We start from the raw sequence: 15,646 nt of genomic DNA, 5'->3' as shown, positions 1-15,646 counted from the left end.
TCTCTCGAAATTCTAATCGAGGAATGAATCTCATTCTTGGCTCAACTACCATTTCCATTTATCTTATGATGTACCCAACACAAGCCCGTGTCTCAATCCTCCTTTGGCAGGCAAAGCGTTGGACAAGATCAAAGCACACCACTCAACAAACAAAATGTGTAATGACCTCAGATCCAAGGACTATTACATACTTCATGTACTAATAAACTGTAGACACTCAACAAAACAGTTTAATAGTAGGGTATACCAATACTCTCCAAAGTATACCATGTGTCCATCACGAGTATCTAATATCTCATAGTTGTGAGAACAACTACATTCTCGAAGAATGTGATGCAAACCCCATGCTAACCTATAACATATCATCAATATCCCATTCTTGATGATCATTGGTTATGGCTATTTTAGAATTATACTATATCATTAATGTCTCACACCATTAACGACAGTCATAATTCAAGGGAACAAATATTTAGAATAAAATCAAACATTTAACACAATTATTCCAATAAGTGCACAAAACCCATAGAAAATGAAATTTTCATATAATGTGATCAAGTAATATTGTCTCAACACAAAATATTTCTAAGACATATAAAACTGTAACTCCTACTGATTCAAAGCCATCTACCAAGATGCTTAACACCTAAGCTCTCAAAGTGCTTGTTGTGTTTTGCTATACATAACGGTTTGGTGAAAGGATCAGCCAAATTATCATCAGTGGGTACTCTTTCTAATTTTATGTCGCCTCTTTCAATTATTTCTCTGATCAGATGATATCTTCTGGGAACATGCTTGTTCCTGTTCGTAGCTCTGGGTTCTTTTGCTTGCGCAACAGCACCAGTGTTGTCACAATACAAAGGTATTGCACTATTGGCACTCGGAATGACACCCAGTTCTTTAACGAACTCTAACAAAGCAACAGCTTCTTTGGCAGCTTCAGATGCAGCAATATACTCGGCTTCGGTGGTGGAATCGGCAGTTGTACCTTGTTTGGAACTATTCCAACTCACTGCTCCACCATTGAGGACAAAAACATATCCAGACTGAGACTTATAGTCGTCATGGTCTGTTTGGAAACTAGAATCAGTGTACCTAGTAACTGATAACTCTGGTTGTCTACCATAGACTAAGAAATATTCTTTAGTCCTTCTAAGGTACTTAAGAATAGTCTTAACAATTTTCCAATGTTCCTCACCGGGATTTTGCTGAAATCTGTCTGTCATGCTAAGCGCATAGGCCACATCTGGCCTAGTAGAGATCATGACATACATAATAGATCCTATAGCCGAAGCATACGGGATCCTTTTCATGTTGTCTCTTTCTTTGTCATTAGAAGGACAATCCTTCTTTGACAATACAATGTCATGTCCCATAGTAAGAAAAGCTTTCTTAGAATTCTCCATTGAGAAGCGCCTTAGCAACTTGTCTATGTAAGTGGATTGTGATAATCCTAACATCCTATTTGGTCTATCTCAATAGATCTTAATTCCAAGGATATAGGAAGCATCACCTAGATCCTTCGTCATAAAAGAACTAGATAACCACTCTTTCACGGATTGCATCATGGAACGATCGCTTCCCATATTCAAGCTGTCATCAACATATATGATGAGGAAGACAACGTTTACATTCTCGCGTTTACTATAAACACATCTCAACCATTAGATGCATTCCACCTCTCAGGTGCACGACGAATCCTTCTAGGCCTATTGAGTTGGTTTTGCTCTGGTTTAAGCTGTTCATTCTGTATGTGAGAAGGTTCAGGAATATCACTATGATCTTCTTGAGGTAGAGGTGATGCAACTATTGTATCATCTTGTCTTTGATGCATCTCATTGTCTTGAGGTGGTCCTTCGAGAGTCTCTCTAAGGTCCTCTCTAAGAGTAATTTCCCCTCCCAATAGATCATCAAAAACTCCCACTGAGTTATTGTCCAATCTAGTGGATAATCCCTCATCCTCATTGTTAACTTGTGGTTCTTGAATTTCTTCAAGATCTACTGTATTTTGACCTTGTTCCTTGCAGACATAATTGTCTTCAAGGAACGTCACATTCCTTGATGTTATCACCTTGTGATTTTCAAGACAGTAGAAATCGTACCCTTTAGTTTCTTTAGGATATCCCACAAAATAACATTTCTCACTTTTAGTTTCCAATTTATCAGTCATCATTTTCTTAACAAAAGCTGGACAACCCCAGGTCCGGATATGGTTAAGACTTGCTTTCTTGCCACACCATAACTCATATGGTGTTTTCTCGACTGATTTAGAAGGAACCCTATTTAGAATGTAAATAGCCGTTAGTAAGGCATGACCCCATAGGAATAAAGGAAGACTAGCTAAACTCATCATGGATCGAACCATATCTAATAATGTTCGGTTTCTCCTTTCAGATACTTCATTCATTTGTGGTGTACCAGGAGGTGTCCAGTCTGACTGAATTCCATGTGATTTCAAGTAATCAAGAAATTCCCGGCTCAAGTATTCCCCTCCTCGATCTGATCGGAGAGTCTTGATACTTTTCCCAAGTTGTTTCTCAACTTCACACTTAAACTCTTTAAATTTCTCAAAGGCCTCAGATTTGTGTTTCATAAGATACACATATCCATACCTTGTCAAATCATCAGTGAAAGTAATGAAGTACGAATAACCACCTTTTGCTTGAGTTGGAAACGGTCCACACACATCTGTGTGGATCAACTCTAGCAAATCTTTGGCACGCACCCCTTTCCCAGAAAATGGTCTACTTGTCATTTTTCTTTTGAGACAGAATTTACAAGCTCCATAGGATTCTAAATCAAATGAAGTGAGATAGTCTAACTTTCTCAATCTTGCTATTCTTTTCTCATTAATATGACCAAGTCTGCAATGTCAAAGATAAGTTGCATTATCCGTATTACTTAGCTTAGGTCTTTTGTTTTGCACATTGAGAATATTTTGTTCGTATTCAAGCGTATATAATCATTTTCAAAAGTGGCATTTCCATAAAACAATCCATTAAAAGAAAACAAGCAGCTGCTGTTTGCAAAATGGAAGGAAAAACCTTCAATGTCTAACATCGGAATGAAAATAATATTCTTTGAAATAACTGAAACAAAATAACAATTAAGTAAATCTAGTCTATGTCCTGAGGGAAGATCTAATCTATAAGTTCCCACGCGTTTGACAGCAACTCTTGCTCCATTTCCAATACGCAAATCAACTTCCCCAGGTCTCACTTTCTTGCAGTCACTTAGCCCCTGCACATTATTACAAATGTGTGAGCCACAAGCTGTATCTAATAGCCAAGATTGTGAATTATTCATAGACATATTTATCTCAATGACAAACATACCTGAGCTCCCACTTTCTGCACCTTGTGCCTTGAATTTTGGGCAGTCTCTCTTCCAGTGTCCCTTCTCATGACAGAAAAGACACTCATCCTTTGATAATTTCGACTTCTTATTGGCCCCTCCACTCTTAGGCTTTAGAACAGCATCCTTAGATGCTTTCTTCTTCTGTTGCTGCTTATTCTTCCATTTCGAAGACTTCGCAGAAGAGCTCACCATGAGCACAGATTTTACCTTAGCAGTGGAAGACTCATAAGTCTTAAGCTTATTGTGCAGTTCTGGCAGCCCAACCTTCGTGTTGTTCATGTTGAAATTCACAATGAAATTCTCAAAACTACTAGGAAGAGACTGCAAAATTAGATTTGTTGAGACATTTGCGGGGAGCACCGTTCCAATCGATGCTAACCTCTCAATCAAACCAATCATTTTCAGCACATGCTCAGAAACCTTGCTTCCATCATGAAGCTTGCAGTTGAAGAGATCGCGAAGTATCTCATACTCCATAGTTTGAGCTTGTGAAGCATACAAACTCTTCAAGTGCTTTAGCATTTCATATGGAAGCATGTGTTCATGTTGTCTTTGCAGTTCCAAACTCATAGATGACAACATGACACACTGAGCATCAGAAGCATTATCAATGTGTTTCTGATGAGCTTCAACGTCAAACGTAGCAAACTCAAGAGATTCCTTATCGGGGATGACACCGATTGGTTTGTCCAGGACATACTCAACCTTGTCATGCCTTAGCACCAAGCGCAAACAACGGAGCCAATCCGTGAAATTTGACCCAGTCAACTTGTTTGTTTCCATCAAACATTTGTAAGCCAAGTTTGACATTTTATCTGAACAGAAATTAAAATGAAAGCAAATCAGAAAAGCATACAAAGATCACATTCGCATCACTAATCAAACAAGGGTTTATTGTATTGATTAGCTCCCACTAATTTTAACATATATTATGTCCCCCAAACATAAAATACGAATTTATATCAAATATAAATTTTAGTGGTCCAAGATCCAAGTCTATATTATTGCAGCCCCTGCTTTGGCTGATCACTACAATAATATCACAAGGTAGGCCTCCAAGCCAATTGCAACAACTATTTTGCAATTCTTGGTTTATTAATCCAATTAATATGCATCCATAAACTATTTAGGTCGCTTTGGCGTCACTAAACAATTTAAGCAAGTCAACCCCATCACACGATGCCAACCATGCATCTATGAATGAGCCTAGGCCATGTAGATTTAGAGTAAACACTTTGGCGTAAAACTCGTGGTCGAAAAGGCTAGGAACATCAAACAATTATAATGGACGATGCGTTTGTTTCAAAACAAGACTTATATTTTGTGGGGAAAAGTGTGATACTAGTTCTGTGAATATAATATCCAATATTAAATTTCAAACAATTACTGGGCGCCGCCTACCCAGACATAGTATAACACGGACTACAAATACTGGGTGCCGCCTACCCAGACATAGTATAACACGGACTACACATACTGGGCGCCGCCTACCCAGACAATAAAACGGTCTCTAACTACTATAGTTAAATTAATGAGCATAAATCAAATAGCATGCTTATCACATAGGATATCAAATAATGCTCAACGAATAAAATCAAATTTTATTCTTTAATTAAATGTGGATTTAATTATTTATATTAATTCTAAATTAATATAAAATTATAAAATACTAATCCAATTAATATTTATTTACGTAATTGGGATATACTATTATTTTAAAATGAAATCTAATTACATTACGTAAATCTAATTAGATTACGTAAATTTTGAAAGGAAATCTTCCTTATTATTTTAAAAGGAAATCTCATTACATTACGTAAATCTAATTTAGATTACGTAAATTTGAAATCCAATTGCATTATTTAAATGGAAATCCAATTACATTACGTAAATCGAAATCCAATTATAAATTTTGATTGAAATCTAATTTCAATTTTCAAACTTGAAATCTAATTTCTCATGTGACTGTACATTCTCAGAATTTAAAATTTATTCCAATTACATTACCACGGTTAATCCACAAATAATTCGTAAACAAAATAATTATGAATCGAGCCCTGTGCTCTGATACCACTGTTAGTAATTCTTGTGTTCATCTAATGAGCGCAGCGGAAATTGCAGACAAGAATAACAGATCTAGATTCATAATCATATTGCAAGTTGAGCATGTAACACACAACGGAACTAAATCTTACTTGTTGTGTTGTTCTTCTTCGATTGAATCCTGCAAGTTGAATCCACTACTATCGAGGTCCACGTGCAATCCAATCCGATGCAGGAACTATCCCGGTACAATTGCTCCGTAGAAGAAAGCTAGGAATTCTCTCTACATAGCTTTACGTATTTTCTCTCTAATGTTACGCTATTTCCCATCACCCACAATGGAGAATAAATAACCATATATATAGACAAAGAGTCATTAGGGTTTCATGATTGTTGGGCTTATGGACTAATTATAATTGTAGCCCAACTATAATTATTTAATCCATATTAATCTAATCTAGCCCATATCCTTTCAGACCCAACTAAAAATTTCCAGTCGTTTAATAAGAGCATATTCCAAAATTCAATATTTCGTCACAGTTTGGATCTAAACTATAGTGCTTATAAACATCATTTTCATCGGTTATTAAAGAACAAAACAATGAATCATCATAAGCAACTTCTCATTCCTAACTCCACAATAATTGAGAGTAAAATAGATGATAAATATGAGAAATTTCTGTGTTATATACGTGTTTGGGTAAACTTCATTCTCATCATGTTAAAATGCTAGTCTTTTACAATAGCCTCGACGGTGATGGAAACTCCCATATAGGGAAGTCGATTGCTCGAAATTTTATTTGGCTTGAGATTATTCGAAATTGAAATAAATAAAAAAAGTTAACTATCTAGCCAAGTTCACTCAACTGAGCAATATATCACGAGTTTAAATTTTTGTCCAATCTTTGAAATTTAACTAACCTCATAATATATACTACTAAGATTGCAAGATACAATGTGTAGTTAGAAGATATGGGAACAGAGGGCAGAAATGATAAAATGTTATACTCTATTTGTCAAAAATCAATAGTTTTATTTTTTTCATATTAGTCTATGTCCATAAAAATTAGTCAACTTCCATATTTGGTAAATTTAACTCTATAATGAGGAATGATCAATCTCCATTAAAAATACTTCAACTATTTTTTCTTTCTATAATGTGAATTTTGGTGCTCAACATTGAGAACCGAAGCTCGAGTGGGTCCGATGAGAGGCTTTAAACCAGCCAATCTGAAGGACCCTGTCGGGTGCAATGACACTTCACCAAACCACCCAATCGAATGGAGCGGGGATGGCACACCCTACACCAGTCAGGTGATGCATGTCGAATGGCCAGAGACCTCTATTCGAGCTAGTAGCTTAGGACCGAAACCTACCCGATCAAGTGACTTGTTGGGATATATCAAAGATCTCCGATTTATGAGGATTTTAAAGATGCCATTTGAAAATTTATAAGTTGATTCATGAAACTAAATTTATTTTAAAATACAATTTGACAGACAATAGATTGAGATAATTAGATTTCTATGCATGTTCCTACGCATCAAAATATACCTTATTGCATATTTTCCTTTTGTTGAAAAGTGCTTATTGAATAGAAATGGGCTACAATTAGATTCATACGATTAAATAGTTATAGTTGAACTACACTCATATTAATTCATGACTACAACAATCATGGAGTCCAAGTTACTTTTCAATTACTTGGTTATTCATCTACTTATTCTTTATTTATATTCTTCAATTGTGAACTACGTGAAAGACTGAGAACAGAGAAAAGTCATGGAAAGAGATTACGTAAACTTTTAGAGAAGATTTCCTAGCTTTCATCTGTAGAGAAGTTGTACTGAGAATAGTTCCTCTGTTAGATTGGAATACACGTGGACTTTGATAGTGGTGGATTCAACCTCCAGATTCGATCAATAGTACAAATAAACTACACAACAAGTGAGATTTATTTTTTTATGTGTTTTACATTCTCAACTTACAACTTGATTATGAATCTAGGTCTTATATTCGTGTATGCTTTTTCGCTGCCCTCATAACTTGAAATCGATCCCCAAGGACTAATTGCCGGATCAGTACCGTGTTGAAAATATGTTTTGGGTTTTAACTAATCAACTATTGAAAGCGAGTAACTAAAGCAAATAAACAAGTATCAATTGTTTAACAAGATAGAAAGGCATAGGATTTCAGATCCAATTACAACGGGAGAGGTGAACTCACTCGATACATAAGTCTACCTATGATCACCTTTAGGGCCTGTTCAAGCACCCTGGAATGCCCATATATGGGCCTAAATCATGGAGTTGTGGTGTGTTCAAGATGCTTGGGTAAAGGTGCTAAGGCCCGGTGCTATTTAACGGGCCGGCACTGTTCCAGGCTGTTATTTTCTGAAATGAATTCATATGAAGGAGATGCTAATTCATTTCCGGACTCGATTTTCGGACCAGGTTATGAGTGTAAATAGACTAATATGCCCCTGAAATGTTTGAAATAATCATCTAGCGTCTACCCCTTCCCCCCCCCCCCCAATTTCTTCCGCAGCAACCCTAGCTCTTCACACCACGTTTCTGCATATATTTTGTGTCTTTGTCTGCCTGCAATTACAACCAATTGCTAATTATTTGTTTACAATATAAGGACCATGTACTTAGATATCACAATACCTGCACAATCTGTTCCCATTGCTCATCACTACAATCAAACTTGTGATCACCGTGATGGTTCCACCCTACCCCAGTTCGGCTAAGTATAGAACGGAGAAGGCCGTAGCTCTTCTTCCATGACCCGATCTTGGAGTTGATGTGCGGATTGCCTTTCAAGTCCGTGGTGGGAAACTCGGCACGGAGGCTGTCTTCAATCTTACTTAGGTACCCTGCTCTGAAACCGTTGTCCGATTTCCAACCTGTAGCAGTGAGCTCAAGCAATGTCGCTGCTAGTATGTCTTCCTCCTTTGGAGTCCACATTCGTCTCGATCTTTCCCCCTTGAGAAACTTGTTCCGCGGCGTCCCAATCACAACTTCAATACACCAAAACACACCACATTCGGTAGGTAGTTCATGTAAACGCAACGTAAAAACTATATGTTGTTAACTGAGGCAGATGGCTTTACATACCATCGCAATCGCAATCGCCCCTGCTGCTAGGGCTACCACCCCATGGACGTTTTCCGGTGTTGGGGATACATACATTCGGTGTACCAGATAAAGGAGACAGACCTTAAGCAGAAGCCCATACGCAATAATCAATTCACACAATAACTTAATCACAATTGCAAGTGGCAATGTCAGTACAGAACTCCAAGAATTATAAAACCTCTGCGTCAATTTACCCAGAAATCGTCAACAATTGAATCGAAAATTAAATACAACACCACGATGTTGGGGGCAACCGCCTGACGGTTAGACTTGCATACCGTAAACAATCGAAATTAATAGCATTGCGCCTCACACGCCTCGCGCAAAACATGGATGTAACTGCACAAATGTAAATACGAAAGCGTGCAAAATTGGAGAGCATAGTACATACCTTGGCCGTGCTGGAGACCGGACTGCATCGTGCTGGTTGTCTTCCTGAGTCTGACAAAGGTAGCTTCCTGTTGGTTCACCAAATGAGCCTTGAAATGGTTGAGGTTACCGCCAAGTTTATTTGGCTGGCGGGCTTCCTCAAATGCCAAGGGTAGAGTAGGAATTATCCATGGTGGGAATTATTAAAGAAAAATTAAAAACAAATTATACTCCCTATTTCCGGAAGCATCCCAAGTTGCTTGAACATAATAAACACCCCTATTACAAATGTGATTGAACAGTAAATAGACCAGATCAGATTTAAATTGGCATATATAATGCCTGCCAACTTGAACATGCCCTTAATATTACTATGGAAAAACTTTAATTAGACTAGGCCCCTTCTCGAGTGGGCCCAATCTGTAGATTAGCTTCAATTACCGAAGTGTCCCCGAATACATCCAAGCTAACTCCATAGTCACAGAGATTTATACACTCTCATTAACCATCTCTTTTCTCGAATGTGAATTGGTACGGGTTGTTGGTCAATTCATCTCACTCAAATGTGTATCTCTCGATTACAACGAATAAGCAAAGAAATTCAAATGTTGGCTAGACACTTGAATTGAAATAGCACAATTGAACCAACCAAATAAAACATAGCAGTAGGCAAACATCCAAACATAGAAACTCATTCTAATCATCACCAAAATCCTACATAATGTTTAGCTACACATAATCCCATCAACAAACAAGGGAAAATCCATGGAAATTGAGGAAAACATGATAAAACTAAACAAAGGTACTCCACGGATGAATTGAATGGTGGAGAGTCTTCCTCTTCAAGAATGTACTCATCGTCCGGCATTAAATATCTTATTTTTCCTTGCCGTCTATCCGTCAATAAATGTCTCATTGCTCTTTTACTACTATTTTGGGTAAGTGGACCTTACATTCCTCTAACTTATTCTAATCATATTTTATTATAAAACTATCGTACTCCCTCCATCCATGAAATATTTTCCAAATTTGACCCGGCACGAGTTTTAAGAATGTGAAGAAAAGGAAGTTGAAAAAGTTTGTGGAATTAAGATCCCACATTTATATATTAGTTTTATACTATAATGTGAGTGTAAAGAGTTAGTGGAAAGTAGAGTCCATTTACCAAAAATAGAAAAAACAAAGTGGACAACTTTTCACGGATGGACCAAAATGACAAAACTGGACAACATTTCACGGGCAAAGGGAGTATAAAACTATGTGATTAACATTCCAATAACTTTTTCTCTCCACTTTCTTTTACAATGTTAAACAATTTATTAACACCCGAGCTGATCAACTATGAGACATTTATTCGTGGATGGAGGGAGCAGATGATTGGGAACCTTAGAGCATCCACATCCGTGCTCTTTGGCAAGAGCACGGATATGGGCACGGACCCACTTTTATTAATTTTTTACTCCCTGCTCTGCCCCAAGAGCACAACACCAACATCCATGCTCTTCCGCAAGGACATGCTCAAGGGTCCCACCGTTCTATTATTCAATTTAAATAAAAACATTTCCACAATATTAAAATGCATTAAAAATACCCGGAATACTATTACAAATTACAAAAAAATAAAAAATTTCATAATTAAGGTCTTAAAATTAAAAATTACATATTTAAATCCTAAAAATTAAAAATTACATAATTAAATTCATAAAATTTTAAAAAAACCACTACTCGTGGCCGAATTTTGCCCAAATGGATGATGAATGTGTGTATTTATAAATGATTTTGGGATTAATTTTTTTAAAAAAATTCAAAAAAATGGTAATAAAACGGCTATAATTTTGGAAATCCGAAAATATATATTTTTTAATTTTTAGTATTATTTTCTATTTAAAAAAAAAGAAAAAAAATGCCAACGGCCAATAGAAACGCGCCACGTCGCCTTGCTCAGCGGCACGGACGTGCTCTATGTATCGAGCAGAGCCGTGCCGTTGGCAAGAGCACAATAGTGGACGCCGTTCTCCGCAGCGAGCACCGCTGCGGATGCTCTTAGCACTTCAATTCCTCCTCCAAAATGTGTGAAACGAGTTTTGGGGTCCGTAAGAATTCATATCTTCGAGCCCTATGCATGGTATTTATACGAAGTATAAGACCATAGAGGATTTGGATCTCAAATTATTATTTCATACTCTATTCGTTCCATAAGAGGAGTATGCATGTTTAGTTGGACACAAAAAAGAAAAAGAATTTTTAAAATTAAAAATATTATATTTTATTTAAAAAAAAGTAAAAAGAAAAAAGTGCGATTGTTAAAGAAGTCAGCAAAAAAATTAGACTTGAATTTCCAAACCCATCCTAAATCCCAAATCCTTCACCGCCTGCCCTCTTCGGCATAAATCTGGGTTGCGTCTTTTAATTTTTTCCGTCACGAGGCCATTATTCTCATTCCAAGTGAGCAACCCCAATATTGGAAGATGTGTTTGTATACTTGTGTGTCTTGATTAGGAGTACCGATATTCGATGTTGAAATTTTGGTTTTTGATCTTATGTTCATGAGTTCTTTTTGCTATTGCTCATGTTTGATTTTTTTACTACATGACAGAATGGGGGAGCTCGTGGTTGAAAAGCATATCAAATATATCATATCAATTGAAAAGGTAGGCCTCATTGTTAGTTTGTAGATTGTATCAATTTATGTTTTTCTCATACAATGAAACTTTATGATTCTAAAAGAACAGAAAGAAGAAACGATAAGTCACTCCCCCTGTTTTTGTTAACAATATTAGGCCTCTGCATTCGTTTTTTTCCTTTTTTTGTCTTTCTTTTGTTATATAGTACTAATTCGGTCCTTGAAAAATAGAAACTTTTAAAACGGCATAGATTTTAATGCACAATCAGTATAGTAATAGAGATAAATTGGTAAAGCAAGAGAGATGAAGAGAAAAATGGAGAAAGTAAGAAAGAGGAAGAGAAAAGTACTAGAAGTAGAGGAAGTGGATTATTGGGTCCAATTCCTAAAAGTTTCTACTTTTAAGGGATGGACTAAAATGGAAATATTTTTTTATTTTTAAAGGACGGAGGTAGTAGTACTAATTATGAAGAAGATTCAGGGTTTCTAGGTCTCTTGATGCTTCAAGTGGAGATGTATTCTTTTAGTAATAATCAGCGCCCTTTTGTAACAGAAACAGGATGATTTCGCGTCTGTGGTGATGGAGCATCTGAGATTGAATGGCGCTTATTGGGGATTGACTACTTTGGATGTTTTAGGAAAGCTTGATGCAGTGGATCAGAATGAGGTTATTCCGTGGATCATGCAATGTCAGCATGAATCCGGTGTGCACGCAGGCTTTAATTTTTACATTAATTATATGCTCTTATATTGATATTAGTCAAAATTGTAGTTGTGTATTTCTTCACTTTGTTCTGGTTGCAGCAAGTCCTTTATAACATTGTTACTTATTCAAGATGTTAAATAATGTTGTTCTGATAAACTCGCGTCATCTTATTTTGCATTCATTCATGCAGGTGGTTTTGGTGGTAATATAGGGCATGATCCTCACCTGCTCTACACATTAAGTGCTATTCAGGTTTTAGCACTATTTGACAAGATAGATGTTCTTGATATTGAGAAGGTTGCCAATTGTATCTTTCAATAATAGATAACAATTATATATTTATTCAGATTAGTATAGTTCTTGAAGTTTGGCTGGGCTCTGTCAGTAAATCTTTAAAACTCGCTAACTCGCTATCATCTATTAGCACCCAGTGTTACATGCATGATCTTTTCCATTGCTTTTCATTTATGTCCTTTGCTTCCTTAGTATAGTTGAACACAAAATAAGAATTGAATGCCAAGTAAGCACTTAACCTACTGGCTAGATATTGCAAGCCTACAGAATGAAGATGGCTCATTTTCTGGTGACATTTGGGGTGAAATAGATACCAGGTAGGATTTCTTATTCATCCAATATTTTTGCAGGTTGGAAAATTGTCACATATTTAGCTTGTTAATTTTCCAGAAAATTATCTATTTTATCGGAGTAACAAGTATTACAATGTTTTCAGGTTTTCTTATATTGCAATATGCTCTCTCGCATTACTACAGCATTTGGGTAAAATAAATGTAGAAAAAGCTGTAGAGTACATTGTTAGTTGCAAGAATTTAGATGGTGGATTTGGATGCACACCTGGAGCAGAATCTCATGCCGGGCAAAGTATGCTTCATGCCTTTAGGTGTTTCACATACTTGCAAAGTTAATAAGTATATGAATACAAAAGCTATTGCATATTGTGGTGCAGTTGTACATCTTTAGTTAGCTTGCTAAGTGATTAAATATTTATATAACTGGATCAAACGAGAACATTAATTCCTGCAGATTTGTAAACCTGGCGACTTGATTCTGTGCATTTTATAAAAGTCATGCCCCCTTTTATTTACAAGTCTAAAGCATGATGGTGGAGAGGTCATACTATCGGACTTGACTCTTGATTAGCTGACCATGCATTTTTTTTCCTGACCTTATTGGGAGAATTTGTGCTTCCATTTGTCCACCTTTATTATAGTTGTAACTTATTCCACATTTTCAGCCTACCAAAGATCATTGGTTTGTGTGACTGGATTTTTGCTGCTTCTAAAAAATAAAAAAAAGTCCAATCCTAGTGAAAAAACTAACAGATGTGGATGATGCCTGTTGTTATTACAGTTTTCTGTTGTGTGGGGGCTCTTGCTATTACTGGCTATTTAGATCATGTTGACAAGGACCTCCTTGGATGGTGGTTATGCGAACGACAAGTAAAATCTGGAGGTTTAAATGGGCGTCCTGAGAAGCTTCCTGATGTGAGCGATTCTTTTCTCGTGTATAACGTATTGTGCAACGAATTCTGAAAAGAATATTGTTCTCATCGAGTGTTCATTCCTAACTCCAGGTGTGCTACTCGTGGTGGGTTCTTAGTAGTTTGATTATGATCGATAGAGTTCACTGGATTGACAAGAAGAAGCTCATAAACTTCATCTTGGACTGCCAGGTTATTCTTTTGCATTGAAAACCGATGCTTATCACGTAAACTAAGAGATATCTGATGCCATCCATATTCTTGAATGATATAGGATAAACAGAATGGTGGAATCTCGGATAGGCCCGACGATGCTGTTGATGTATTCCACACCTATTTCGGTGTTGCTGGTAAGATTGAGCCGATTTATATATAGTTGCTGTAATATCTTATACTACTTGACGACGACCGTTGTTGTTTGGTGAAATCAGGTCTATCACTTCTTGAATATCCTGGACTCAAAGCTATAGATCCAGCTTATGCATTGCCTGTGGATGTTGTAAACAAAATTTTCCTCACCAAATAAGTGTAGCATCACACCCTTGATTAATCTAGTGCTGATATTTTTCTTTTTGCTATAAATTATTAAATGTGATGTAGTACAATTCATGTTTTCTCCAAATTACTGGAAAGGAATACTCAATTCTTACCATTTGATGGATCATTAACTAGTTTGGATTTGTATTTCTATCTAATTAAGACGATGATTATATATATAGTACTCCCTCTGTCCGTCATTAAATGTTCTATCTTTCCTTTTTCGCCTGTCTGCCAATAAATGTCTGATTTCACTTTTACTATATTTAGTAAGAGGACTCTGCATTCTGTTACCTCGTTCTATACTTTCACTCACATTTTATTATAAAACTAATAAATAAAAGTAGCATCACATTCTACTAACTTTTTTTACCCATTTTACTTTATAAAGTCAAATAGTTTTTTAAAATTTGTGCTGGTCAGATATTGGCGTTTAATGGTGGATAGAGGAGTAGTATGTTCTCATCTAGATCAGTTTCATATTTTTTCGTTATAAGCTTTTAACATTTGTTTAAATATTTTTCAAACTTCATTTGATAGTATTGATCTTTATATTTATAAATAAGATTGAAACTTGTAAACGTATATAAAGCATTGAAAATAAATGCTCCATCTTCTGTCTCGAAGAAGATGGCATGGCATCTATTCCATTGAGATTTCTGAAGATGTTAATGTGTAAAAATAGAGACAGAAAATGTAGTTTTATGAAGAGAAAAAAAGTAGAAAGTAATTAAGTGACATAATGAAAAGAGAGTAAAAGATAATTGTACTACCTCCGTCCTACTTAAGATGTCCATCTTTCCGTATTTAGTTTGTCCAACTTAAGATGACGACTTTTTACATTTAGAAATAAATCCCCACTCCTCTTTTCTTATTAAAATATATAAATATCTTTTTCCTTCTACTTACTTCATCTAACAACTCCTCCTAAAATTTTGTGTCATTCAAGAATGTGAAAATCCTAAGTAGGACGAAGGGAATAGTATATTAGTGATGATTTAATATTCTAAAAATAGTAGAGGTGTGATAAATTGGGCTTAAAGGAAAAGAGGAACAAGAAATGTAGTAGAACTATTAGGTTTGGAAAGTTAGATATAAAATTTGAGTGTCAAGTGTAACTTGAAAGGAAAGCTGCTAAGAGCATTTGCAAAGGTCAGTCCGTTGAGGTGTTGTCCTGTCCCGTTGGGATGAGATGATGATTTGTGGAGCTCCCTTCCTATCGGGCCGCTCGATCTAAGGGGATGAGTAGAGGTGTCAAGTGGGCCGGCCCAACCCAATGACAACTAGGCCCAGGCCCATGTCTAGAGTGCCGGGCCGGGCCTGGGTTTTGGTATAAATAATGAGCCCAGGCCCAGTTGGTAAGTGGGCTGGGC

At 36.4% G+C, this 15,646-nt stretch overlaps 1 protein-coding gene across 2 annotated transcripts; it reads left to right on the top strand.

Moving 5' to 3' along the window:
* Window positions 1–11,220: 11,220 nt before the first annotated feature.
* LOC121745286 (geranylgeranyl transferase type-2 subunit beta 1-like) lies at window positions 11,221–14,452 on the top strand. 2 transcript variants are annotated; one of them, XM_042139129.1, is made up of 10 exons: window positions 11,221–11,354; window positions 11,506–11,560; window positions 12,086–12,236; window positions 12,429–12,545; window positions 12,783–12,849; window positions 12,969–13,117; window positions 13,607–13,740; window positions 13,830–13,928; window positions 14,011–14,086; window positions 14,168–14,452. In XM_042139129.1, exons 2-10 carry the CDS (start codon window positions 11,507–11,509, stop codon window positions 14,260–14,262), a joined length of 942 nt encoding a protein of 313 aa, XP_041995063.1. In that variant the 5' UTR covers window positions 11,221–11,354; window position 11,506; the 3' UTR covers window positions 14,263–14,452. The 2 variants fall into 2 exon arrangements, with proteins under 2 accessions (XP_041995063.1, XP_041995064.1); XM_042139130.1 differs by having other exon boundaries at window positions 11,255–11,393.
* Window positions 14,453–15,646: the final 1,194 nt, after the last annotated feature.

This window comes from Salvia splendens, chromosome 8 (genome assembly GCF_004379255.2).
Source record: "Salvia splendens isolate huo1 chromosome 8, SspV2, whole genome shotgun sequence".
In the NCBI taxonomy this organism is placed as follows: domain Eukaryota; kingdom Viridiplantae; phylum Streptophyta; class Magnoliopsida; order Lamiales; family Lamiaceae; genus Salvia; species Salvia splendens.
Note: the sequence above shows the minus strand (reverse complement) of the source record. Positions and strands in the feature narration are given on the sequence as shown.